This window comes from Gymnoscopelus microlampas, assembly GCF_963454915.1.
Source record: "Gymnoscopelus microlampas genome assembly, chromosome: 21".
NCBI lineage: Eukaryota > Metazoa > Chordata > Actinopteri > Myctophiformes > Myctophidae > Gymnoscopelus > Gymnoscopelus microlampas.
Window position 1 is genome coordinate 33,174,808 of NC_139958.1, and position 24,882 is coordinate 33,199,689.

At 43.4% G+C, this 24,882-nt stretch overlaps 1 protein-coding gene across 3 annotated transcripts; it reads left to right on the forward strand.

Moving 5' to 3' along the window:
- The first annotated feature begins 71 nt into the window (after positions 1–71).
- akna (AT-hook transcription factor) lies at positions 72–24,882 on the forward strand. 3 transcript variants are annotated; one of them, XM_084046577.1, is made up of 22 exons: positions 72–588; positions 1,165–2,020; positions 2,719–3,007; positions 4,156–4,230; positions 5,772–5,901; positions 6,219–6,343; positions 7,853–7,912; positions 8,315–8,433; positions 8,705–8,876; positions 9,285–9,487; positions 10,350–10,496; positions 11,805–12,048; positions 13,117–13,223; positions 13,568–13,875; positions 15,052–15,166; positions 16,542–16,685; positions 17,636–17,781; positions 18,351–18,476; positions 18,744–18,851; positions 19,033–19,137; positions 20,339–20,483; positions 22,564–24,882. In XM_084046577.1, exons 1-22 carry the CDS (start codon positions 168–170, stop codon positions 22,841–22,843), a joined length of 4,425 nt encoding a protein of 1,474 aa, XP_083902703.1. In that variant the 5' UTR covers positions 72–167; the 3' UTR covers positions 22,844–24,882. The 3 variants fall into 3 exon arrangements, with proteins under 3 accessions (XP_083902703.1, XP_083902705.1, XP_083902704.1); XM_084046579.1 differs by having other exon boundaries at positions 13,568–13,848; XM_084046578.1 differs by having other exon boundaries at positions 6,222–6,343.

Below are 24,882 nucleotides of genomic sequence, written 5' to 3' on the forward strand. Positions count from 1 at the left end.
GCGGCACCGAGTGCCGCGCTATGAGCTTGTAGATCTGCTATTTTTGAAAAATCTTGGGGGGAAAAAATAGATTTTTTTCAAAAAACTGTTAGGATTTAGAAAACATTTTTAAGAATCGACTCAGCTCTTAAAGGGTTTTAATCTGAGAAGGACAATAGAGAGAGAAGATGGAGACTGGAGGGAACAACACTACGGCGGGAGTCGTGTACTGGACCCCTGCGCCACGGCGCATCTCGCCCACCAGCTCTCTCGGATCCGAGGAGGAGGACTGGGAGGATGAGGAGGACGAAGAGGCGAGCGCAGAGAAAGACGAGGACTTTCAAAGCCAGATGGACGAGAACGGCATCATAGGACTCGGGGAGGTATTGGAGGACACGGAACTGGCCGGCGATTATGATGAAGGGGATGTGAACGGAGGATGTGGGACACCCTGGTCTGCCGGAGGCCACAGTCCAGGCTCTCCTGGTGGGGAAGATGGGTCCAGTATGCCCCTGGAGAGGGCAACCTATGACCCGAATGACCTGCAGGACTCTGAGACGCTGTCCCACACTGAGCCACTAGGGGACGACACACTAACACATTCAATGTGTGAGTTTTCAATTATATATATTTTTTATTTGCAACATTATTACCATGTTTTTGTAGGTTATTTTATGTTGTTTCTTTAGTCTTTCTTGATAGCCTTTGACATCATACAGTTTTGGCCCTCAGGTGATCAGAGGTGGCTATTTGTTTCACTGTGCCAACACAGTCTTTGCCAATAATCCACTTTTGACAATATAAATGACCCAAGGAGGGCCTGGGCCCCAGTTTGGGAAGCACTGCATTATGTAGCTAGTTCACTCTGCATGGGCACTCACTCTCCTACTGGCTTGCTCGGGCCAGGCGTGCCTCACAAACATGTTTTGAAGTGTTGAGAAAACTCAATGATTGGGCCGTCGTTTGTGAACATTTCTGTGTTCATGCACCCCATGTTATACTTAACAAGGTTTTTTATTGTTGTATTGTATTGTTATGATTTTTTTAAATGCCGTGTAGATCTTATTAGTAATATGTTGTAAAGTGGTAAAAAAAAAAACCTTTTAGCCAATGGGACATGGCTAAATGTACAGGTATGTGAACTTGCCATTTTCCTTGATTTTCGTCCATTAATTTCTGTTGCAGATGACGATGTGGCAGGTGGCATGGAGGTGTGGACAGAAGATGAAGAGCTGCGACAGATGCAGGAAGAAGACGAACGGAGATTCCTCATCCATAGACAGAGCATGGAACACCTACCGGAGAGAGACAAACAGCTGGATATGACGGAGGAAGAGAATGAAGGAGATGAGAGGCAGGAGGAGACGGGGAAGAAAGATGAACACACTCGAATATCTGGCTCAAGCGCAACTGAGCTTGAGAGTAGCAACGGCTTCACTGAACACAGTTTCGACAGCGGCAACAGTTGGAGGTTCAGCTCCAGAGGAAGTTCTCCCTCTGACCAGTTAAACTTGGAGGCAAATGATGGACCCATCAAACAAAATCGTAAAAGTAAATCACGAAACGCAATTGCGCCTCAATCTGGCAACCGCACAACCACTCTTCCCCATCTCCTGCACTTTTCCGCCGATGAGCTAGCCGAGGCGGGGGGCATCGAAGCCGAGCTGTTCCCGGACGCAGGTTTCACCGAAAGCCTTCCCGAGTCCTGTAGCAGCCGCGTGAGCCACGCCCCCAAGCCCCATTGGCCACATGGACCGGAGGCGGGGTCAGCGGCCGTCTCGCCCGAACTAGGGATGGCGCGTCATCAGAACATGGCCGGGAGAGGGCCTGTGGGAGGATTCCAAACGAATTGTAAACGGCCCACTCCCTCGCCAAGGAAGGCGAGGCAGCGCTCTTTCGAAGCCGCGCCGTCACGGATTCCTTCCCCTAACAAAGCCTGGGTAACCTCCTCCACTGAGGCCAAATATCACACGAGCCCAGACAGAGGTCTGACGACTCCCATCAGGACCCAGATCAGTACCCCTGATCTATATGATTCCAGGTAAGGTTGCGTACACATGATCACACGCACATGCTGGACTGGAAAAATAGAAAACTGCACTATGTAAATTAATATGTATATATTTTTAAAGCAAACATTTCTAACTCAAATCTTTGCTTCTGGGGGTTCCTGGTACGAAATATTTTCAGATGGGGTTGGTGACCAAATACATATAATTTTGGGGGTCCTTGAGATGAAAAGGTTTGAGGACCACTGATGTAGTAACATACGTTTTTCAGAAAAAAAGGATTTAGAAGACATTTTGTAGAATCAGAACCTCAGGCCTTAATGGGTTAATAGACAACGTTTCAATCCTGTTAAGGATCGTTGTCAGTTAATCCTGTTAAGTAAAGATACAGGATCGAAACATTGTCTATGTCCGGTCCTGATATGCATGCTTGATACTGTACATTGGAGTTTTACGGTTTAGTTTAGATTTAATGGCTCAGGAGGGTGGGGCGGACGTCTTGGAATCGTAATGTTTCCAGTTCTATCCCCAGCTCCTCCTGGTCTTGTGTCGAGGTATTCTTGAGTGAGACACTTAAACCCATAACTGTTACCTATGAGCAGGTCGCTGCTATGCATGGTTTCCTCCGTCGTCTGTGTGTGAATAGGTGAATGTAACACACATTGTGTCACAGTGTGTTAGCTTTTTTCCTATAAATGCACTAAACCCAAATGTCATTGCATTGCAACAGGAGAACGCCTTTGAATTACCGTACACCAGATTTCTCCAAGGTGGAACCCAAGGTCCATTTCCCCAAAAGTGGCTACACGCCCCCCAAGAGCAGGAATTCTCCCGAGAAGAGATCCCTGCCATTGGAGCGCCCCCTAGTTTTCAAGTCCCCTGCTGACATTGCGAAAGAAGTCCTGTTTAGCAGCCCTGATGAACCACAACCCCCGGATATGATCGGTGCCCCCAACTCCACTGTGCCGCACGACTTTAGATGCCCTCAGCAAGCCACCACGCTGGTACAGCAGCTACAGGTACTAGTAGAGAAAAGGATCATTCACCCGTAACCCATTTATACCGGGAAATAATCGGGTGTAATTTTTAGATTTCTTTGGCTATTCAAAAATAGCTACGAGCTTGTAGATCTGCTACACACACAGCTTGTAGATCTGCTATTTTTTTTTAAATCGTGAAAATATGTGCACATCTTTGAACAAAAAAAAAGGAATGTGTTCCAGATACCCCCCAGAAGCAAAGATTTGAGTAAAGTTTCTAGCAGATCTACAAGCTCATAGCGCGGCTCTCGGTGCCGCGCTATGTAGATCTGCTATTTTTGAATAGCCAAATAATTATAAAATAATATTTCAAAGTGGTTCAAATCTAAAATGACACGGTCTTAATGGGTTAATTTATAACATTGCTTGTAGAGTTATGGGAACAATATACTTTTGTGATATAAGCATACATTACATGAGTTGAAGGACGTAAGATAGGCCTTCATGCGTAGTACAAACTAGCAGTTTATAGAAGTGAGATGGCTATAATTGGTATTTCACAAAGCAGGATTAGAAAGTTGGCCAGATAGTGTAAAAGTGTTCTGGAGATACGGACATAAACCTGTAATTAGGTTTTTACAAATATGCATGGAATGTCCCTTCACGGCTCAGCCCCAAATTACATGACCTTTGTGTTTATCCAAAGGGTGTGCAAGCATAAATTACACTTATTTTGGGCAAGCCAAAGTATGAATTAGTCTGTGTGACACTGTGACAGGCAGCACTGTGCTTTGGTGCAGTGAGTTAACCACCGAAGCCCTTGTCGTGTGACGAATAGAGAAAATACCCAATTACACTTCACAAGAAACTTCACAATTTTCACCTATGACAGGTCCCTATAACAGGGATGCCAGGATGTAAGTTGTTAATAAAAGGTTGATATTGAGATCCATTTTATGAACCTTTTGACATTACTACCGTAATGAGTTTTACTTTTCTTTCGCTCATATCTCATCACTTTTCCTTTCTCTTGTATCTCCTCCTTCCCTTGATCCTTTCCTTTTCTGGTCACACACACACACACACACACACACACACACACACACACACACATTCAACTCTCTCCCCTCCATTCTTTCTTCTGTACGTTCCTGTCTCTCTCCCTCCGCTCTCTCCTCCCCTTGTAGGAGGACTACAACAGACTGCTGACTAAGTTTGCGGAGGCAGAGAACACCATTGATCGCCTGCGGCTAGAAGCAAAGGTATTATTCAATTTGGCCAATCAATGATGTGTTACAGGGTTGGTTTCCATGAAGAATAAATAAAGAAATGATCGTTGGTGCTGCTGCATCATTCTTTCAAGACAATAGGTTCTCATCTACTGGGCGGCAGTAGCTCAGGAGGTAGAGTGGCTGTCTGGAATGAGATGGTTCCCCGATTCGATCCTTGCCTCCTCCAGGCTTTGTGTCACCTGGTTAGGAGCCCCGGAGCAAGATACTTAGTTGTGTGCTGGTCAGAGCGACAATAGGCGATCTACAAGCCGACAACGCGTCGTGCTGTGAGCTTGTAGATCGTGCTGTTATGTTCGGTGCACGATACAGCGAGCAACCGAGCATACATCAGGCATTAATCTCCAGCTCTCCCCTATGCGCTGTGTGTGTGTGTGTGTGTGTGTGTGTGTGTGTGTGTGTGTGTGTGTGTGTGTGTGTGTGTGTGTGTGTGTGTGTGTGTGTGTGTGTGTGTGTGTGTGTGTGTGTGTGTGTGTGTGTGTGTGTGTGTGTGTGTGTGTGTGTGTGTGTGTGAGAGATTGTAGCCAACAAGGCATCCTATGGAAACACTAAAAACGTGATGTGGGGTCCAGGCAATGCAGTCACACCTGAAGATACATTATGGATTCCATTTGTTAACCTCCAAAAGCAAATGGAGATACAAATCTAACAAGTTCATTACACTCAGCTGTAATGTTTGTGTAGTAGGGCAGGGCAATATGGACAAAATAAAATGGTTTTGACCAAATACCTCAATCAATATTGTGACAATAATATGACAATCAGTTTTCTTTTACATTTTATAAAAATAATCAAAAACTAATTTACAAGCTCACAAAGCATCTCAATACAATGCGTTGAGCTCAGTTCTGCAAAAATAGCAGAATTGAGGTCAACGTGCAGCTGGTTCTGAAGGGAGACTGTCTGTGTTGTGGCAGATGACAGGCACTCTCATCTTGTGTTGTGGCAGTGTTTGTAAAAAGTACTTGGATGCAAATGCAACCTGTATGGGATTCAAGGAAGTTGAGGCTGCTCAATTAGGAATAAATTACCATAAGAATTCATTGTATTTTTGTATTAATCATTGCAATGTTTGTGTATTAGAATTTATATGAAAGTATTATAGATTTTATTTTTGCCCTTATACAGTACAACCAAAAGAAAAATAGTTAACATTCCTCCTCAAAAACATAAATTCTCATGCACAAACGGCAAGTAAGTGGGACTAACAAACAGAACATTTATTGTGGCCGGGGGGGGGTTGCTGGGATAGAGTGGATAAGAGAGTAGTTCATCCACGTGGCCCGATGGCTGCACCCCATGACTGACACAGCCCTGGGTAGGCAACCCAGCCTGGGGGAGATCTGTGCTATGAGGCGGAGCACACTTTTCTAATTCTAATAAACTCGGGTACTCACAGCTGCACCCCATGACTGACACAGCCCTTGGAGATCGCCGCTCAGAGGAGCGCACTTTTTGTTTTCAGGGTCTCATTCAGATCTTTTTTTTTGTTTGCTTTTGTTTGCTTCCTCTAGGTGAACCTTTACTCTGACCCTCCAAAACCCAGCCACTTGGTCCAATCAGGACTGATCCAGGAGGGGTCTAAGGTTATGACGCTGAACATCCCCCTGGCACAGAGAGCTGAGGTCGGCCCCAATCAACTCGGTAAGCTCTGGGAATCATCAAAGTACATTAGGCCTTGATGGATTCATTGTCTTTGTAATCAATTGTATTTACATGTGTAATCAGTTAATTATTTTCAACAGGAATGCATTACAGTTTACAATATAATTATAACACTAACACTGTGTGAAATGCATTGGGGTTTTTGTTGTGACAAATATGACATCAAACATACTTGGGATCGAATTGACCTTGATTATCTTTTAAGCCATGCATTTGTTTTTACAGTATATCTTACATCTGAGATGAAGCCCACCATTGTTATTTCCTAAGCATGTTCATTCTCTCTGCTCATTTAGCAGGACTGTCCCCTGCTCGCCCCTCCTCTGCAACCTCTACCTCCTCCAGAAGAAGCTTGGCCTCTCAGGTGGGACAGCACCCCACCAGGACTCTCATCAAACAGGCTGACACGTTTCTCCAGAAGGTAAGTGGTAACTTACAATATCCTATGTTGGAACGGTATAATAACTAGAATATTGTTGCTGTCGGTCTGCGGCAGAAACCTTTTATGTCCAAAATGGTTAAATCTCAGGAAAAAAGGAACCTGTGTTCCGGTGGATCCAATGTAGATATTATGTAGTCACAAGCTCTAGTTTGTACTTTTCATTTGTTAAATATTTATAAAACCCACAGACAGACTTAACCACTTAGTTTCAACTTGGCGCCTCTATTTTGGGCATGTCAAAAAATAAATAGATACAAAATAGCGAAAATAGCAGTGTTGTGAGCTTGTACATGTTTTCGCTACTTTTGTCATATGTTGTATAAAATAGCGTATTAATGTATTAAAAAACGTAAAAAGATGAAGCATGGAGATTAAAGGTTTCTGGCGGGCAGTGACGACCTGTAACATAGGTAGAGAAACATAAATAGTGTGTGTGCCACTGTGCATGTGTGTGTATTGTGCACATTGGCCCTCATTTATCAACGCAGCATATAAACCGGCGCATATTTTTCCATATATTCGGCCGTACACCAACGTCGAAGTCACATTTATCAACGCATCCTACACAGCTGATCCGAGCGTACACTTGGTCCCAGCGTTGATAAATGTCACGGCTGAATTTAAATAACACGCCCTTTAAATATTCTCAAAACGCCCCGATTTTACGACATGAAGACGAACCAGAATACGACCAAAGACATGAAAAGCCAATAAGAATCGCTTCGCTTCGCCTCGCCACACACGCCCCTCTCTCTCTCTCTCACACACACACACACACACACACACACACACACACACACACGCGCCCGCCCAACTTCGTCTTTCCGTAGCGTAGCGGTACATGAGACTCGGGCGGAATGCAGTGATTCCGTGCCGCCACGTTAATATTGGAGCGTCGGGTTTATATCCTTAAACCAGCCAGGTTGTGTAGCCTACATAACTCTCTATGACATAACTCCATAACATAGGACAAGCTACTGTAAGTTTGTAGACCTCACTGTCAGTGAAAAGATGGTCGGGGCTCCCGAAAATTATCTCGCAGAATCGCTGCTGCGCTGAAAATAGCAGATCTACAAGCTCACAACGCGTCGCGATGGGACCTGTTGTGAGCTTGTAGATCTGCTATTTTCAAATAGCCAACGCAGCCATGCAGATCTGCAAGCTTAACCGAATGACTGTTAAAGCAGTTTGTTTAAATTACTTTATAAAAAGTTATATTTTCACAGGGATTATTTATTATGGATGAAGCCCACGTCAGGATATATTGATAAATGCCGAAAGGTGCGGTGATTACGCCGTACGCTCATTATTCGGCTGCACCGCGTTGATAAATGAGGGCCACTACTGTATTTCTACAGAAAAAAATCCTTATTGGTCTCGTGAGCCACACCAAAAAATATTTTAAAGGTTTAACTTTTGGTTTTGATGATTTCACTTATTTTGAAGATTAGCAACCAGGAATGAAGTTTTTTTGTGTTTCTTGTTCAGGTGCAGGCATTTGAGGACCTCCTGAAGAGTGGGAAAGGCAAACCCTTTGAACAAATGACGGTAATGATACCCTAGTCACTCAAGACGAAGTCTTTAATCCTTTCGTAAATAGCTCATCTACAAGCTCACATCGTGGTGCGTTGTGAGCTTGTGGTTCGGTTATTGTGAGCAGGAGGTGCCTCCCCTTATTATAGTTCACCCCCAAGATTACTTTTTTCTATCGATTAGTCACCCCATGGAGACTTGAATTCATGGATATTTTTTTGTTTTTGTAAGCCAATAATCTGATGAGTCTCCTTTGTGTCTCCTACCGGAACCGATGCCTACCGGTCCGCTGGTCATCAAATTATTGGCTTAGGAATGCGACGAAAACAAAACAATATCCATGAATTCAAGTCTCCATGGGGTGACTAATCAATGTTGGGTGAACTAACCAAAGCAACCTTATCTTCTACCCTCCAGCATCTCTCCCAACTGTTCGAGGGACTCAACTCTTTGGAGAGAGGTTACCTGGCAGCTAGAGATGAACACAGGCTCCTCCGGTGTAGAGGGGCTGAGATGGGCTCCTTTGACCCAAATAGGTGAGACTGATTACCACGGTCATAGGATGGGTAATCTCGCACAGTCAGTCAGACAATCAGAGATCTCTGCCTACTGATGCATCTGATGACATTTAAATGAAATGAATAGGGTTTTCAAAGCAGTGGAATTTCATTAGGTGGAGATCTCTGATCGCCTGGCTACGCAAGACTATAGCACGGGATGCACTTTCAATGCGGCTGATTTGAGTTCATGCTTTGATTGATTTCAGTGGATTCATCATCTTTCGATGTGTGTGTGTGTGTGTCTCAGGGAGTTGGAGGGCTTTATCTTCCAGTGTGGGATGCGTGTGGAGGACTTTAAGGAGCAGCTGGAGCAAGTGGGACAGGACCAGCCCGTCTCCCAGGCACCTCCCTCTCCTCCTCCTCAGCCAACGCCTCTGCCCACGCCCACCACGGCCCGAGAACCCATGCCACAACCAGAGGTACCACGGATCATTGTTATTATATCTTACATCCCTGCTTCAGGTGTGTGTTTAACCCCTTAAAACCGGGAAAGCATCCGAGTCATTTTAGATTTTAGCGCCGGCTATTAAAAAAATAGCAGATATACAAGCTAACAGCTCACACTGCGAGCTTGTACACCTGCTATTTTTGAACACTTTTGAAAAATCTCGAAACTACTGATTTAGAAGGCATTTGTAGAATTAGCCTTAACACATTGACTGCCTGAGATTAAAACATATTTTTTTATCCCCATGCCAGCATTTATTACCTTAAATTGATGGGTCCTTCAGGGGTCCCCAGAAAATGAGCTCACAATGCGACGCGTTGTGCCGTATTGTACAAAATAGCCAATCTGCGAACTTTCTCCCTCCCTCCTGTTTTTCCAGACCCCAGTGTGGCCTGTGCCCGGGGAGGCTGGGGTGGTGGGGGTGGAGGTGAGCTCAGCCAGCGGAGAGAGTGATGGAGAGGATGGAGGAATGGTGGGAGATGAGGAAGAGGAGGAGGAGGCGGCACCGCCTCATTTCTTCCTCAGGCCGCTCGACCGCGAGAACAGACTTGCTGAGCAAGACTTTGACACACTATTTGACCAGTGAGATATTTCCTTTTTTAAATGCAGCGTATACAAATGTTTTTATATATATACATACATACATACATACATACACACGCACGCACGCACACACACACACACACACACACACACACACACACACACACACACACACACACACACACACACACACACACACACACACACACACACACACACACACACACACACAGACACAGACTATATTATTTCCTTTTATTTTCATAATTTCTATAGCTGTTTACAGGTGAAATCAAAACACACAAACTGTGCATGTAAAAGAAGAAAAGCTCATAGTTGAGACCAACATTCTTGTGAAGCACTTTTGTTCTTATTGGTGAAGTGTTTATAAAGATCATTATTTCCATTGACCTAAAGGAGGTGTATACTGTACCATCACCACACGAGGGCTTGCAGACAAGCAGTCAGTCTATATAGTGAACCACTGAACACCACATTGTGATATGTGTGGCTTAATTCACAAACTACACACATAGTAACGTACTATCAATAGCTAAAGTTTGGACAGGGAGGCCTTATGACAACCACGTTTTAGATACATGTTTTACTATTTGTTCCACTGTTGGTAAAAGGAGATCTAAAGGTTACGTTCAGCTAAATGCCTAGCAGTTGCCTATAATTACTTTACAAATAAGATGTATGTAGGTAGACTGGAGTACATACGGGAAGTTCTGTGAAGTTATCTTGTCCTTATAGTGTACAGTATCTATAGTAGCTATTTTGTGTATGTATAGTAACTGTTGGGTTTCTCTAGACCTGACAGTATGAAGCAAAAAGCAGGTTTACACCTGTGGACAATATTTATCACATCACATCTAACGGTTCTCTTCGTCCTCTCCAGTAACCAAAGCTTCAAGGAACTCACGGATCAGAATCTCAGGGAGGGTGTCACAGTCTCACCTGGTTTAGGAGCTGATGTACAGCCAACAGGAGCAGGGAGAGAAGAACAACGGCAAAGAACGGGAGATGTGGAAGTCCACTCACTGAGGTTAGGCAATAGGACCAATGTAACCCAAGATATTAGCTAAGTTGTAAATATTCAATTTCATAACCGCATCAAGACTCACCTGTACCCTAAAGATTCTCCCAGGGATCTTCCCTCCAGTAAATATCTTTAGCGCATATAGCCGATCTACAAGCTCGCCAATCTCGGAACCCAGATTCAACTGAAAAAGGAAAAACAGCGACCTCTGTTTGTCCCTCCTCAGTTGACTCTGGGCCAATGCTAATGTGGGACCCGTGCGCACGGAAACGGGGTTTAAGTCTGCCTTCAGCGCTCCACTTCCGGGTGGTGCGACTATGATTTCATTCCCACTGACAATATTTCTACACGGAACACTAACACCACTTCTCCCAGAGAACATGGATCGTTTTGGTTATAAGCCCACTTGTTTCTATGATGAAAGAGTAAGTTCAAATGTGAATATCTTTCCGTGGTTTTGTCTGCTCCGCGGACGCTATTGTTAAATTAGTTTCCGGTAGTTTCCAGTAGGGAAAGATCGACGGACACGTGAATACCGCCCACTACATTTGATTGGGTAAAGCGCAGCCTGCTTCCTGATCTGAAGGCACGCCCACTCCCACCCAATGTGTACACGTTAGGACGAAGCTTCAGGACAGATTCTCTCACGCAGTGCAGAATCTGTTCTTGAGAGATTACAAGCTCGCAAACATGTCGCAAATGCATGTCATGGGCTTGCAGATCTTTGCCGAATGTTGGACCCAGAATAGGAATGCTAGTTAAATGTTTAATCAACGGTTTCTTATATTAACCCATGTCAGTGGCTGTTTGACATCCAACTAGCCTATTACAACGTGCAGAACTCCAGTAGAGCCAGTTTAGCATTTGTTGTGAAAGTAGTGGCCATGCAGACTGTTCACACAATGTACTGTTTGCAGATATGGAATGCAGTAATGAAGCATTAAAAAGAGACTAAACTGTGGAAGGCTGCCACAGTATAGTTCAGGGGTTCCCAAACGTTTCAGCTCAAGACCCAAAAGATGAATGTGTCTGTGGGAATGTGTCTCTCCCTGGACCCAAGCTTACAAAAATATACTATGAATTAATAACTTATTTAAAATATAGTGAAAATTAGCTACAGTATACTGTTTTTTTGTATGGTTTTTGGTTTGTTTTTCTGTAATTTCTTCATTTGTTTCTTATTCAAAAACTTGTGAGCCATAATAACGGTTGTGTGACCCATAAATGGATCCTGGCCCATTGTTTGGGAACCACTGGTTGAATTAATTACAATGCAATCAGATTTGAAAAGTTTTCTCTCGTCTCTATCCACAGACCAGCCAGGTCAAGTCATCAAGGTTCCTGTAAAGTTCCATCGCCCAAACCTAGGACCAGCAAATCAAATCCTCCCTCTCCCAGAGCCAACAACCAATCACCTGCATTTCCTGCTCATCATGGCAGGAGGAGGTCAGAAGTCAGGAAGTCTCACAGCAGCAGTCTGACCAGTCTCGGGGAGAGCATTTTGTCAGAGAGGAGGGGGTCCAAGCTCCAACCTGGCACCAGGAGGGTACTTTCTCAGGTCAGTTTCTCTGTTATAGGGCTGGGCTGGACTTCAAATCAGTATCGTGATTATTTCAAACTTTTGCCTTGATTACGATTAATGAACTATCGTGAAAAGAAAAGTGAAAATAGCAGATCCACAAGCTGTCGCGATGGAGCTTGCAGATCGGCTATTTTTGTATGCCACCATTGTACAACTAAATCTACTATAGAGGATATGCGTGTGACATCATCATCAAACCCGGAAGTTATGCAGGAATGACTACTGAGTGTCAAAAAAATACTTTCTGGCCTTGACAGCCCATGCATCCAAACAGAAAAGTCATATCTGATTGCATTAAACAACATTAAACAATGTTAAACTCATTTTGCATGTTTCTTTGCCACTCGATTTGCCACTCGATGTGCCATTCACTTTAAGCATGCGCATATCCTCTATACTATATACTATATAACTGATTTAGTCTATTATGAAAAAATCTATTAGAACTGTTCTGTGTCGATTCATTGATTATATAAGAAAGTTAAAAGAATATATTTTAAAAAACAACAACACCTGCTTCTCAATAATTAGATGAACCTGCATGAGCGAGGTTTTGATATATTTTCGGTTAATTGTCCTTGCAAATGTGGAGGATGTTGATTTCACCAAAGCCTCTGGTGTGTGCACACACACACACACACACACACACACACACACACACACACACACACACACACACACACACACACACACACACACACACACACAGATTTACTTAGCGACCTTTAACCTAACCCTATGAAATTCAGTCAAATCCAATTGGGGACACCAATTCTGTCCCCAGTTTGACAACATTTCCTGATATAGGCCACATTTACACAGGTATTATTTTCAAGATACACAGACAGTCAGCAGTGATATGCAAATATTATTTGTGACTATGACATATAGTTGTTGAGTATGTGTGAATTTACGTAATGTTTATAAAGAAATATGCCCTGAAATGTTATATGCCGTAAGACATACTATATGGTGATTTTCCTTTAGGACTGTACACAAGTCATTTGATAATCTATATATCGTATAACATGCTGTGTTTAACAGGATGGGATCATCTCTCCAGAAACAGACAGTGGTTTCGTTGGCTCTGAGGCCAGCCGGCTGACCCCTGCTGCAGTTCCCAGCCCTCTCCACCAGAGGGGGTCAGCGAGGTTAGAAGCCGAAACATAGCTCCCCTCCCTTCTCCATCCGCATTTACTGCACTGTAAATCACTCTGAGCATCACATCCCCCCTCTAATCACACACACACACACACACACACACACACACACACACACACACACACACACACACACACACACACACACACACACACACACACACACACACACACACACACACACACACACACAGTACATGGTACACTGATCTCTGACCCCATGAATGAATCTAAACCCTCCTCCTGTGTCTGTTCAGATAGTGGAGTGGGTTTCCCCCCATTTGTAATCACATATGTGTTTCCCGTCTTTGTCTCTCTTGTCTCCGGTGCTGCAGTGCATCAGTCCCCCTGGAGAGGAACCCGGGGAAACATCAGGGAGGAGCTCCCGTCTCAGGACAAACACCCGCCGTCTCCCCTTCATCGTCCTCTTCGTCCTCACACAGGCCCCCGTCTTCGGTCCACAGTGATGGATCGCGGCTCAGCGCTGCTGGAGAGACACGGGGTCCGGCGACCACGAGAGCCGGAGGAGAGAGGGAGAGAAGAGGAACCTCGGCGTCCAGCTCCCGTCAGAACTGGGCCGGGCAGACACGCCGGCGCAGGGCTGGTAGTGGGACCAGTGAGTTCGGGTTAGACAGTGAAAGCAGTGAGTGTTCTTTGCTTCTGTACGTATGCCCCAGGATAAGGGGTGGTTTAGGCCCGGCCGTACGCACACATTAAGTGTTGCCCCGGATCTTAGCATAAACGTTTGGCCAGGCTGATCAGTGACAATTCAACAGTTAAAGGAGTAGTTCACCCAAATAATTACTTTATTTTATATCAATTACTCACCCCATGAAGCCTTGAATTCATGGATATTTTTTTGTTTTTGTCGCATTCCTAATCCAATAATTTGATGGCCGGCGGAGTCTCCGGTCAAAGAGTCTCCTACTGAGCCTCCTATTGACCCGGTCATCAAATTATTGGTCCAGGAATGCGACAAAAAAGATCTCCATGAATTCAAGGCTTCATGGGGTGTGTAATTTATAGACAATAAGTCATTTTTGCGGTGAACTACTCCTTTAAGCATCAACCCTCTTTCACACTAGCCATTTACAGCCATTTCTGGGGCAAACCCTGAGAAGTCTGGTAACATTGTGGGGTCTCCCCGTCTCTCCAGCTCTTTAATAAAAAGCAAATACTGTTATGTTGCCAATTTCATCCAATCAGGTGTTTCATCACTTCCAATTTCACTTGTTTATCCTTCGTGCTGTATGAGTTCTCTCCCCTGATAGGATGAAATTAGTATCCTGACCTGTAAATGTATTTTCTCTTTACTAAAGAGCTCGAAAGACAGGGAGACCCCTGTTAACTGAACAAACATTCTTTAGCAATGAGTACTATCAGAACATAGAGATGTTTAACATTTATTTTTTTTATTTTTATTTTTTATTTTATTTTTTATTTTATTTATTTTTTATTTCTTAATTTTTATCCCACGATTTTGTAACCCACATTTTTTCACCCAGTGCCAATTGCCTATGTAATCCTGGGCACTACCTACCCTCTGCCAGCCTAGGGAGAGCCCAAGCTGAAGCTCATGCCTCCTTCAATGCATGAGGAGCAAGCAGGCCGCTTCTTATCACCCGACAGGGGGGAGTTTCCCTGGTTGGACATAGCGCGTGGAAGGAACACGTTATTCCAACCAGTTCCCTTCTCCTCCATCAGGCGCCCCGGCTGACCAGGGGGAGGCAGTATAGTTTAACATTTATTTTAACGACAAAATAATAATAATAATAATCACACCACCTTTAACCTACAACCTCAACGCACGTGTTTCCAGCTCACGCCGTGTCAGAGGACGGCGCAAGCTACCGTCCGACCCCCTCCCCCGCTGCACCGTATCACCATGGCGATCATCTCAGGGTGCTGGGCTCCAGTCAGCTGACGAGTAGCAAGTGAGTTTCTCTAGCGGCTGCCAAGACAATGGCGATGTCCACATTTACAGTATGTGTCCCTTTTCTTAAGATACAGATAATGCTGGTGGGGGCTGGGAAGCAGGCGATACTGAGGCAACTGACAGAGGGGAGGGGACAGTGTAGAAAGAATGCTCCAGCAATCACACACCGGCTCACCCAAGGAGTTAAGAAGAAAAACTGTCCATAGCCAGGGTTGCCAGCTCTGCTTATTATAATTTACCCGCAAGATTTTATTTGAAAATAGCCGATCTACAAGCTCACACCCGTCGCATCGCGACGCGTTTTCGCAGTGCGGTCTCCAACTGCGATAGGTTAAAAATAGACTCTATGTCCAGTGAAATGCACTATCATCTTTGTTTATTTATTTACATAATTGCATTCTCCTCCCGTATGCGTTGCAGAGACAAGCAGCTAGTGAGTTACAAACAGGAGGTACTGCATGGTGTGGTGTGCTGCATGACATTTGAATATTGATGTGGATTGCATTCCAAACAGTGGGCGTGAGTTTGGTTTGAGACGTATTGCGTGTTATGTTATGCTATTATTAGGGGTGCAGCGGTTAATCGAACTAATTGGATTTAAAAACAGGGCTATGTAACTTTTTTTAATGAATGTTTAATGAATAAAATTTAATTTTGTCCAATCTGTATGGTAGAGTAACATACTCTACTATACAATATAACATATACAATGGGGGTGGTTGTATTTTGTCTCCCTGCTCTTCTATTGAGACTTTTAGATCGTGTCAAAGGTCATGGCTTGTTGAGACCAACTCGCCAGGTCTTCCACCCTCTTTAGAAATAACAGTTCAAAATGAGCATGTATGTATTGTCGGGAAAAGGGAATAGGAACCTGCATTGTTATATTGCATTATAAGATTTATCACCATTTTGTCCAGCATGTGTATGCACACCATGGGTTTGGTTTGCACGCATTAATTGAAGTGTGTGTGTGTGTGTGTGTGTGTGTGTGTGTGTGTGTGTGTGTGTGTGTGTGTGTGTGTGTGTGTGTGTGTGTGTGTGTGTGTAATGAAAATGCAGTCTGAACCACAGCGGCAGTCCGAGCATTCATGTTTTATTTAGTTATTCAGTTAGTTATTGCTGTTATTGTATCCACACTGTCGAGGATTTCACAATCGTATTCTAAGCATGTGACAGCATGTGACAATAAAAAACCCTTGTAAGTGTAGCTAATCTTCATATAGGTGCCTGTGTCGGATTAATTACACTACTGTGTGAATTGTATTATAGGACAGACAAACACACATCCCTTTTGTTAATACGTGTGTGTGTGTGTGTGTGTGTGTGTGTGTGTGTGTGTGTGTGTGTGTGTGTGTGTGTGTGTGTGTGTGTAGTGAGGCTGTCAGGAACTTGCAGACCGAGGTCACCAAGCTGAAGGACAGACTTGACAGTCTGAGGACCATGGCGACAGCCCCAGTGACCCCTCCCCCAGCACAAAGACATTACACGCACCATGGCACCTCTACACCTCGCATCAGGTTGGTATCTGGGTTTATAGGGGTGAAACCATTAACCACTTTCAACCTGGCATCCCTATTTTGGTCAAGTCATTAATTATAGGCAAAACTTTCCAAACATGGCGGCAGTGGCTCAGTAGGTAGAGCGGCCGTCTGTTTCGATCCCCGCCTCCCCCCGGGTTAGTGTCGAAGTGTCCTTGAGCAATACACTCACAACCCCTAGCTGCCCCCGATGAGCAGGTTTGTGCCTTGCATGGTTGCCTCTGCTGTGGGTGTGTGTGAATGAGTGGATTAATGCACGTTTTATAACGATTGAAAAAAGGTGCTACGTATATAAATGCGCCATTTACCATTTATATACTGTATATCCCTTCTGGCTCCCAAAATGGAACAAAGTCCCCATTGCAGTCAGAACTCCAGACTCGAGTGCCATTCACACTGAGCACTATAACTATAAAGATAACTATATTGTTCACCATTGTATTGTTTTTTATAGTCGGTGTGAACTCTGCCATCCACTCGACTGAACGATTTTTAAAACTATATTTGTATAGTTATAGTGCTCAGTTTGAATGGCCCTTTACTCCCAATTTTTCGCCGTAATCTGAAGACTCACCTCTTCAGACTCCACTTTAGCCCGTAGACGACCATGCAAATTGTAAATTTAGATAGCATGTTATTTAGACAGATGCCAGGTCCCTCTGTTGACCTGGCATCCTATAGTTTGTGTAGTTTCAATGTACAGATTATTTATTTTTTATGTTATACTGTTTAGACTGATGCTAGGTTTTGGTTAGGGCTAGATCTTGGTTTACCTGTGATCCTAGGTTACTGAGGCACTACACTGTCTCTGTGCAATTGATGATGTATGTGTTTCTTACTGTAAATCGCTCTGGATTAAGAGTGTCTGCTAAATGCCTAAATTGTAAATATGGCCTCTGCATCTCTGCCCACGGGGAATTGTTGTTCAGGTCAGGCCAGCATTGGGTGGATGGTGGCGGAGAGGAAAGGAGAGGGAGAAGAATGGTGGAGGAGCCGAAGGGGGAGAGAACAACAAGACAAACCTCTAAGAAGAGATCAGCTTCTGTACCCAGACAGAGACAAGAGCCACACACCCGTAAGTTCACCTGCTCAGTATAATCCTCAGTCTTTATATAACTCAGAGAGTGTACAAAATAAATGTATCCAAATGGACCCTTACAGGTTACACTCTCTGAGTTAAATTAGCACAGAGAATGGAGCAGTGTATGACATTTTGAAAATAATTTCACAAAGCCTCTTTTTTATACTTTTCTGATGACAATTTGTGAAAATATTAGCTTATAGTTTCTGAAGTGCTCCAGGACGTTGCTAAACAAAATTTTCACATATAATCCACCATCAGTTGATGCAAGCTGGCACACTCCAACATACATTAAACTAAACATAAGAGCACATTCAAGCGTGTTATAATTCAAGGTGTGTTTAAAGGCCAGTCCACACCAAAGCAACTCCTTGCAACATGCAACTACTTGCAACGACTTGCAACCATTGTCCCCAATGGCAGTTGCAAGGAGTTGCATTGGTGTGGACTGGCCCTAAAACGGTTTTGTTGCAAGGAGTTGCGACTAGTTGCATTGGTGCAGCCTGGCCTTAACAATATGCTGTAAACAGTTAATATTGACGGTTTGTTTGTTTTATTTACAGCTGCATATTCCGAGCTTGACCATTCTACGCCACGATCCCAGTTCCCCAGACCATTCCTTGTGTCCCCTGCTGTACAGGGACCCTGTAGCCATTACAACACGCCCAGGAGGAGCAGAGCACAACGCGGTAAGAATATTAATCTGTCCAACAAACTACAGCATGGCCGAAGGCCAAGCACAGAGCACATTGGGGAGTGACGACAACCTATTCATCCAAAGGGTCCTTTTTCAGGACATGTTTAACCTTGAAGCAGATGGGGCAGGGTCACTTTGTTAGCTAACCTAATTACTTTATAAAGTGTAGTACGTGATTAAATGCGATTTTAAGGGGTTGAATGTACCCAGCTTTTGTCTTCTTTCCAACTTCTTATCCATGCATATCTCTGACTTACAGGGCAACATCCTGGCCTTTCTGCAGGGGTAACTGAACCAGGAGATGAACCTGATAGAAGAGGGAGTGTATGTCCACAGTGTACAACACACCACCATGAACACTCAGCACGTAAGCTATTATTATTATTATTGTCTGTCTGTATAATAGTTGTGCATACTGTATGATAGTGTTTTGCTTTCTGTCTTTATTGCTGTCTGTCTGTTTGTTTTTGTCTCTCTCTCGCGTTCTCTCGCTCGCTCTCTCGCTCGCTCTGTGAGAGATTGATTTCAGTGTGTTTTTTTATTATAAGGTCCATTGGGGGGTAACTCAAAGCCTATACACACCTCGTCTCATTCTCGTTGCTGTCCTCTGTGTGGGCAGCCTGAGCCTTACAACAACACCAGCACAGAGCCAGGTATGTAAAGCAAAGTACCCTGCCAAAAAAAAAAGAGTACCCTGTATGTTACGTATATTACAATAAATGGGTTATTTATAAACGGGTGCCTACGGTACTCAAGGACGATGCATGTCGGGAACGATGCAAGTTGGGAATGCATGCCCCCCCCCTGTTTATGAAAACCTGTTGTACTTGTTGAACTTGAGTACCCGTTTTACCTGTTGTAACAGTACGATACAACCAATCTACACATATGGAGATACAGGGATCCCTGATGTCATCAGAAACTGCTGACAGTTGATGACCTACATGCCATGGGCATAAATGGGATACATCCCTGGGTCATCGGTGACACACAAGCGAAGTTTAAAGTCAGTCGGTCGGACAGTGCCCAAGTTATAGCCAAGAGAGACAAACACACACACACACACACACACACACACACACACACAGGTTCCAGGAATGTATACATAGATGTACAATGATGAAAAAGGAAATAAAATGGAGCTCTAATGAAGTACACAGAGAGTCCAGGGGTTGGTTGTGCATCCTGTCCAGAGTACGTCTTGATTTGTCCCCGTGCATGTATTGAACCATGTGTGTGTGTGTGCCAGAATGCACCATTATAAATCTCTGCCAAGATGTCAAAAATGCCTCTGCACCAATGTCACCTCTACAGAACCCTGTGCATTTATTGCATTTGGTGATTAAAGCATTTTGGACTCTAATCAATAAAGACCATTAGGTGTTAAATGTTGGTTGGTTTTGCGGGCAGTGATTAGGGGACATGCTCTATGTCCATGGTTCTCAAGGGGTCCGGGGACCCCTAGGGGTCCTTGAACGGGTTCCAGGGGGTACCCAGATAAATGTTGGATAGTTAGGAACCAAATGGACCCCTATGTTGCTGTAACTCTTGAGAATGAACAAATGGAACCAAATGGACCCTTCCAGGTCCATTTGGTTCCATTTGTACACTCTCAGAGTTATGGTGGTTCGGTGGTCTAATGCAGGGGTTGTGGGGGTCTGGGGACCCCCAGGGCCCTAAATACATCAGTTATTTTCAAAAAATCTTGACATTCTTTGAAAATGTTTTTTACATTTTTAACACCACATCACCACATGAAAATATTGTCAGATGGGGGTCCGCTGCCAAATACCCATTAATTTAGGGGTACTTGACCTGAAAAAGTTTGAGAACCACATGCTCTATGTTTCACAGCGTGCAGGAGTGAGAGAGAATCGGACCCCACCCACCGAAGCTGCTGCCAGTCATCACACTCCACGCACAGAAATGTGCCCGGGCCCCCTGTGCTGGGCAGTGTGCCGATGGTGCAGTGTGTGCCAGTGTGCCCGGCGACAGTTCTGTGAGTAAACACACACCCACTCCCCCAGACACATGATAAAGTACCCATTAAATTAATTTCATCCACAACCTTTCTCTGAAGTCAGTCTTAAAGAAATCTCCCCTCAGTGCAGAAACAAGGCCACCCTCTGAAATGCTGATGGGGCAAAACTTTAATGCATGAGAATGTTTTATGAATGAGCCAACTTTTTGCTCAGTTAAAAGAAAATAACAAATCAGTAACAATGAGTTGTAGTGACAACATTTCCCAAAAATGGACCTGTAGGTTGCCATGTTGCCAAATTTGTCATCACTTTTTACAAATAAAAAAAACGTAACAAAAGTATTTTATCTGCTCTTGTGACGTTTTTTAAATTAAAAATAAATGAAATGAACACTGTTTCTGACCATTTCTAATAACAGTCAACCATTTCATAGTGAGCTAATTGTGCATTAAAAGTCCCATAAGCACTAAAAATAGCTGTCTCCCAGGGACTAATAGCAAAAACATTATTGTCTCCCATAATTTTTTCCCTCTACAAGCTCACAACGTACACGGCGCGTTGTGAACTTGTGACGACACGCCTCTCGACACATGGGCCCTCATTTATCAACGCAGCGTATAAACCGGAGTATATATATATTTTTTCCATATATTCGGCCGTACACCAACGTCGAAGTCACATTTATCAACGCATCCTACACAGCTGATCCGAGCGTACACTTGGTCCCAGCGTTGATAAATGTGACGGCTGAAACCGAGCGTCATTTAAATAACACGCCCTTAAATATTCTCAAAACGCCCCGATTTTACGACATGAAGACGAACCAGAATACGACCAAAGACATGAAAAGCCAATAAGAAACAGTTTCCCCCGCTGGCCTCGCCGCACACGCACACGCCTCTCTCTCTCGCTCTCTCTCGCTCTCTCTCTCACACACACACACACACACACACACACGCGCCCGCCCAACTTTGTCTTTCATGTCCGTGTCCGTAGCGTAGCGGTACATGAGACTCGGGCGGAATGCAGTGATTCCGTGCCGCCACGTTAATATTGGAGCGTCGGGTTTATATCCTTAAACCAGCCAGGTTGTGTAGCCTACATAACTCTCTATGACATAACTCCATAACATAGGACAAGCTACTGTAAGTTTGTAGACCTCACTGTCAGTGAAAAGATGGTCGGGGCTCCCGAAAATTCTCTCGCAGAAGCACTGCTGCGCTAAAAATGGCAGATCTACAAGCTCACAACGCGTTGCAATGCGACCTGTTGTGAGCTTGTAGATCTGCTATTTTCAATACAGACAGATCTACAATCTTATCTGAATGACTGTTAAAGCAGTTTGTTTAAATTACTTTATAAAATGATATATTTTCACAGCGATTATTTATTAGTGTAGATATACACATTTAGGAGTGGATTATGTGTCCAGATGCTTGTCAGACAGTCAGACAATGGTGCTCCGCAGGTCTAGAATGGAGTAAACGGGCGCAGCCAACGTCAACAACTGGTCTCGACCAGACGTGAGATTTCAGCCCACGTCAGGATATATTGATAAATGCCGAAAGGTGCGGTGATTACGCCGTACGCTCATTATTCGGGCTGCACCGCGTTGATAAATGAGGGCCATTGTGAGCTTGGAGATCGACTATTTTCACCAAATGTTCACCGCAGAATAGGGATGCTAGGGTTCATGTGATTAAGTAGGATTGGGTCAGTTAATTTCACACAAATATATAGTACATTCACCCCCTGATAATGGCATGTAGAAAGTCTACTCCTCGAATATAATATAGCTCACCTTTTCAGCTGTTCTGTCTGAATAATAAACTTGCAGATACAGAATAAAATATTCCAAGAATAACTGTCTGTAGAAGACGAAAGAAGCTCTTAAACCAAAAATCTGCAAGCTTGTATATCAGGTATTTTCACAGAACGTTCACCCAGTTTTCGCAGAATGTGAGCCTATTTACGCCAAATGTTTGCACCTTTTTCACAGAAAAGGGCAGTGAGCCCATTATGACAGGCCCAGAATAGGGACGCTAGGGTTCATTTGGTTAATATCCGGTCATGACATCGAACCCCTTTTCCACTCAGGTTTTACCCCAGTCCTGTGATCAAGATGGACTCTTACCCAGAGGCCCTGCGTGTGCCCTCGAACAGCAGTGGAGGAGCACCCTCGGGTGTCAGGGGCCGCAAGGAGGCGAGGGGTCATACGAGTTCCCTGACCACCAACCAGCGGCGGTCCCTGAGCACCTCCCTCGACCGGGCCATCCGAGCAGCTAGAGACATGAAGCATACCTCACGACGCATGGCTCGCTCTCTAGCTAGTGGACTGCACTACCAGGAGCTACTGTCCCAGTCCTGCATCTACTAGTCCCATGTTACCATCTCAAACGATATACAAGTTTCTGACGCTGTTGGTCAGAAACCTCTCTATATTCTAACTTTTGTGCTTTTTCATAAATCAATGCCCTACTTGATCATACTACAGCGTCACACAAAAGTATCAAAAGTTTGCGTCGCGTTTCGAGCTTTTTTTTTGTGCTATTTTTGGAAAGTAACAGTTTTGGACATATGAGGTTTCCACCCGACAGAGACGATATATATTGAATGTTTCAAAATAAACAGCCAAATATAAACATCCTACAGATGGAAGCTTGCACGACAAAGAATTTCACCTACTTTTTTTACACTTGCAAACCTGTGATGTGACATTTTAGCTGAAGTTGAGTTGAAGAAAAATATATTGTGGGAGAATATATATTGTCAGTAGCTAAAATATATTTTTGAAAATGGATTTCTAATGACCAAATTATATTTTTTACTACACTTTACACTTGAGTTCCTAAAACAAGCCACTAGAGAAAGTTTTTCAGTTCCAGAACTAAGAGTTGCCATGTCCAGCGTTTAGGATGAAAAAGAATTGGGGGCTGAGCACTGGAGATGGGGACCATAATAATAATGTGCCCATTTTCTAAACATTGTTCATGTAAGGAAAACATCCAATCCGCTTCAGTAATTGCTTGTCTGAATAATTGTAATTCTGTGTCTAGAAACCTAGCGCTGCACCAGTCACTCATGTGAAAGATGTTTACTTGCATCTCTTTCAAAGAAAGGTTTACTGTACGGCCAAATGAAAAGGTCATCAGAATTTCAAGCCGGAGATGGAGCCACCATGCAAGGGAAAGGTGTTTCGCACAGAAAATAGAAGATGTACAAGCTCACAATGCGTCACAGATCTGTGAAGCGTTGTGAGCTTGTAGATTGGCTATTTTAACCATGTGACGCCATTGTACGATATAAATCAGGCGTGAAATTGCTTTTAACCTCAGGATGTGCTTTCTTTATTTGGAGGGCGTATTGAACAAACAATATCCCACTGTAGACTCTTACACAATTTTATATTTATGTTTGTCTGTATTGCAGTTGTTACAATAATGAATTACTCTGTCATCATTTATTTGTGGATCCTTGCAGTGAAGTAGAATCATCTGTATGGGTTCATTTGTTTTTATCTCAGGATTATTATTCTACATCCGTAGCAGATGTTATATTCACCTGTGTATACTGCTGCACGTTGCAGTGGTAGAACTGAAGTCAGTTCTTCATACTAGCCTTCTGCACGCATCAACCGTTTTAAATTGATAATGCATCATTTCTGTCATACAGTGCTTGTCTTAAGGGTCAGGCAACAAAGTATGATTTAAGCCTTAGCTTTTTAACAGTGTTTTGTTGAACAGTTTGGATTTAACAGTTGATTTTTCAAACCAACGATGAAAGAATAGATAATCGCTGCTATGCTGTGCTGGAAATGATGCGATGCTGACACGCCTCAGAATGATTTTGTTCTTTAAATTATTGGTAACGTAGTTGTAAATGTTTTTTTTTTGTTAATTAAATGTGAGTTTACTCAGTGTTAGTTATTGTACAACACTATTCTTTTTAACACTACAGGTATAATTGGCTGAACATCACTCCTTTGTTGTCCCAGTTGAACTGGGCCACGCCATTTAGACTTACTATGATTCGAAATGTTCACTCCGTATAAATTACATTTTGACAAAATCATAACCTGAATTACAAGATGATTTAACATAAATTGTTATACATGAATACAGCAAAATAATAAATCAAGCATGTCATCGGAACCTGAACTAATATTAGATTAATTTAATCTAGGATTTAATGTTTATTTTCCTCTAATTTGCTTTTTGATTTATTGTTGATCATTGCATGTAAGAGTGTGTTGTGTTTTGTTTTGTATTTCCAAAATGTATATTTTGGGCTTTTTCCTAACCAGATTATTTTCTACCTTTGTACAATGGTTGATTTTCTTACACTTGTGTTCATGAATATTTTGTAGTTTTAGTTTCTATTGTTCCTTGAGAGCCAAATAAAAAAAAATGTATTTAT